The sequence below is a fragment of the Dendrobium catenatum genome, unplaced genomic scaffold, assembly GCF_001605985.2.
Source record: "Dendrobium catenatum unplaced genomic scaffold, ASM160598v2 fragScaff_scaffold_651, whole genome shotgun sequence".
NCBI lineage: Eukaryota > Viridiplantae > Streptophyta > Magnoliopsida > Asparagales > Orchidaceae > Dendrobium > Dendrobium catenatum.
Window position 1 is genome coordinate 1,561,450 of NW_021319113.1, and position 2,558 is coordinate 1,564,007.

The window sequence follows — 2,558 nt, forward strand, 5'->3', positions numbered from 1 at the left end:
AGTCGTTTTGAAGAGAGAGAAAATCAAAAACAAAATATCTGATTTTTCGAGGAGAGGGAAAGTCGAAAAGAATTTTGGAAAAGTTGATTTTCGGACGACGCGGAGCTGTTTTCGTTCGACAAGACTGTTCAGGATATTGCTGTACGCAAGGTAAGGCACATTCCGCCTTTCTCAATTTTCAGAACCATCGTGTTTGGCAGTATTTTATGTCCGGATTTTGTTTCCGTTAGCGATTTTCGTCGGTATCTTTTGATTGGTTCAATTTTTACCACGTAACTTTTTGTATATTGTTGCCGTGCCGGGTGTGCACAACATTTATATTGTTTGGGAGCTTACATATCCTCCATTATTTTGTTAATTGGCAGAGGCGGGCGGAATCACAAGGAGCACGACGAACCATTGGGCGGAATGCGAGGGCAAATGAGGATATCGAAAATTTGGAACAAAGGAAAACCAGAAAATAGTTTTTCGCATTCTATCATTCTATTGAATGTGGAAAATATTTTTACATATTCTAAGAAACCAAAAAAACATTTCATGTATTCCCTTAATACATAAATTCATTTTTCATATTACTTACTTAACTCCCAAAACTACTATAATTACACACCTAACCTCCAAACTACATTATTTACATACTTACCACCTAATATAAATACTATTCCCTTCATCTAAATTATCACTCTGTTAACTCCTGTCAAAACCCTACCTCGAACCTACCTTTCATGCCTCATTTCACGCCTCATCACTCTCCCTCTCCGCTCTAGAGATTAGAAGAGAGCCAATCATTCGAGTTTGAACAGGTAATCACGTCTACCACGCCCTCTTCATTAGGATTGGTTTTCATCTTCTAAGTTTCTTTCTCTATAGATCAACTCTAAGCTTATGCCGCAAAGAAATACGAGTTGTTGCGATGGATTCAAATATTTGCTTTCAAATGAGAGGTTTGATGGAGGTCATCGTCCCACATGCTGGGAGATATGAGCTGGTCTATATAGCTTAGTTCCCATTTCTCATAGTTACGAGCTACATGAATGTAATATCTGTAGAAACTCTTAACCGAGAGTTGAGTTGCAAGAACTCATTGAAGAAGATGAACAGTAAGAAGAAAGTAATTAATTGTATTTTCTTGTCTTGCACAGTTTACATAGTTTCCTATAAATAGAGTCCTGAGTAGGACATTACACGTGTGATACAACTATTTGTTTACAAGAAATAAAGGGGGTGAAGCTGAATGCTGACTGTACACATTATTTAAGTACACTAACATCCCCCCTCAAACTGAGAATTGGATGAGATTGTCAGTTTGGATCTAAGTAACTTGAATCGAGGAGTGGACAAAGGCTTGGTAAGAATATCTGCTAGTTGATCGATCGTGCTGATGGGTAGTAACCGAATTACTCTGTTTTGAATGTGCTCCCGAACAAACCTTTGATCAATTTCAATGTGCTTGGTACGAGCATGAATAACGGGATTGTTGGCCAATGCGATAGTTGAGGTATTGTCACAAAACATGTCAACCGGTGAGTTATGATCCACGCGAAAATCGGCGAGCAGCTTTCTGATCCAAATGGTGTCCGCCGTTGCTGTAGCTAATGCGCGATACTCCGATTCAGTGGACGATCGTGACACAGTAGATTGCTTTTTCACGGTCCAGGAGACGAGAGTGTCGCCCAAAAACGTGCAGAAACCGGACGTCGATTTACGGGTGACAGGATCCGATGCCCAGTCCGCATCAGAATACGTCTTGAGCAGAAGAGTAGTTTTGGTTATAGGAAGACCGAATTCAGTGGTTCCTTTGATGTACCGAATAAGCTTTTTCAGTAAGGAGGTATGAGATGAGGCGGGATCGTGCATATGCTGTGACAAGGCATTGACAGCGTATGTAATGTCTGGTCGCGTTAGAGTCAAATATTGCAAGGACCCGATCAGTTGGCGATAGACTGCCGGAGAGAAACAAGGAGAGGACTCAGATATATTACCTGTGAGTTTTGTAACACAGGGATTAGCGACTGAGTTGCAATTTTGCAACTCAGCTAGTTCGACGATAGAATTAGCATAAAAGGCTTGAGAAAGAAAATACTTATCAGGAGTTTTATCGATCTTAATGCCCAGGAAGTGAGTTGGCGAACCAAGATTTTTCATGGTGAATCTAAGCTGTAACTGTTGGACAAGCTGTTGGATCGTTGCCAGTGAGAAGGATGTCATCCACGTAGACAAGCAGATATAGTTGCAGTTTATCCCGATGAAGAAGAAGAAGTGAGGGATCGGCCTGACTATGCTAGAACCCTAGCTGTAGAAGATACAAGGTAAACGTTGTATACCACTGACGAGGAGCTTGACGGAGACCGTAGATGGCTTTTCGTAGACGGCACACATGATTAGGATTTGTGGAATCCTCGAAACCTTTTGGCTGTTTCATGTAGACGACCTCGTTGATATCACCGTGCAAAAATGCATTGGTAACGTCCAATTGCAGAATTTGCCAGCTATGGAACAACGCGATTGTGAACAAGATACGAATAGTGGGAAGCTTGGCGACTGGACTGAACGTGTCA

The 2,558-nt window shown here is 41.3% G+C and overlaps 1 protein-coding gene across 1 annotated transcript; it reads right to left on the reverse strand.

Annotated features, from left to right (window-relative positions):
* Nucleotides 1-1,263: 1,263 nt before the first annotated feature.
* On the reverse strand, nt 1,264-2,208 carry LOC110115244 (uncharacterized mitochondrial protein AtMg00810-like). The gene has a single exon (XM_020848421.2). It carries the CDS (start codon nt 2,206-2,208, stop codon nt 1,264-1,266), a length of 945 nt encoding a protein of 314 aa, XP_020704080.1.
* Nucleotides 2,209-2,558: the final 350 nt, after the last annotated feature.

Bases quoted from the DNA above. Each gene is read 5' to 3' on its own strand.
- LOC110115244 (XM_020848421.2), bottom strand. From the start codon at position 2,208: ATGACATCCTTCTCACTGGCAACGATCCAACAGCTTGTCCAACAGTTA.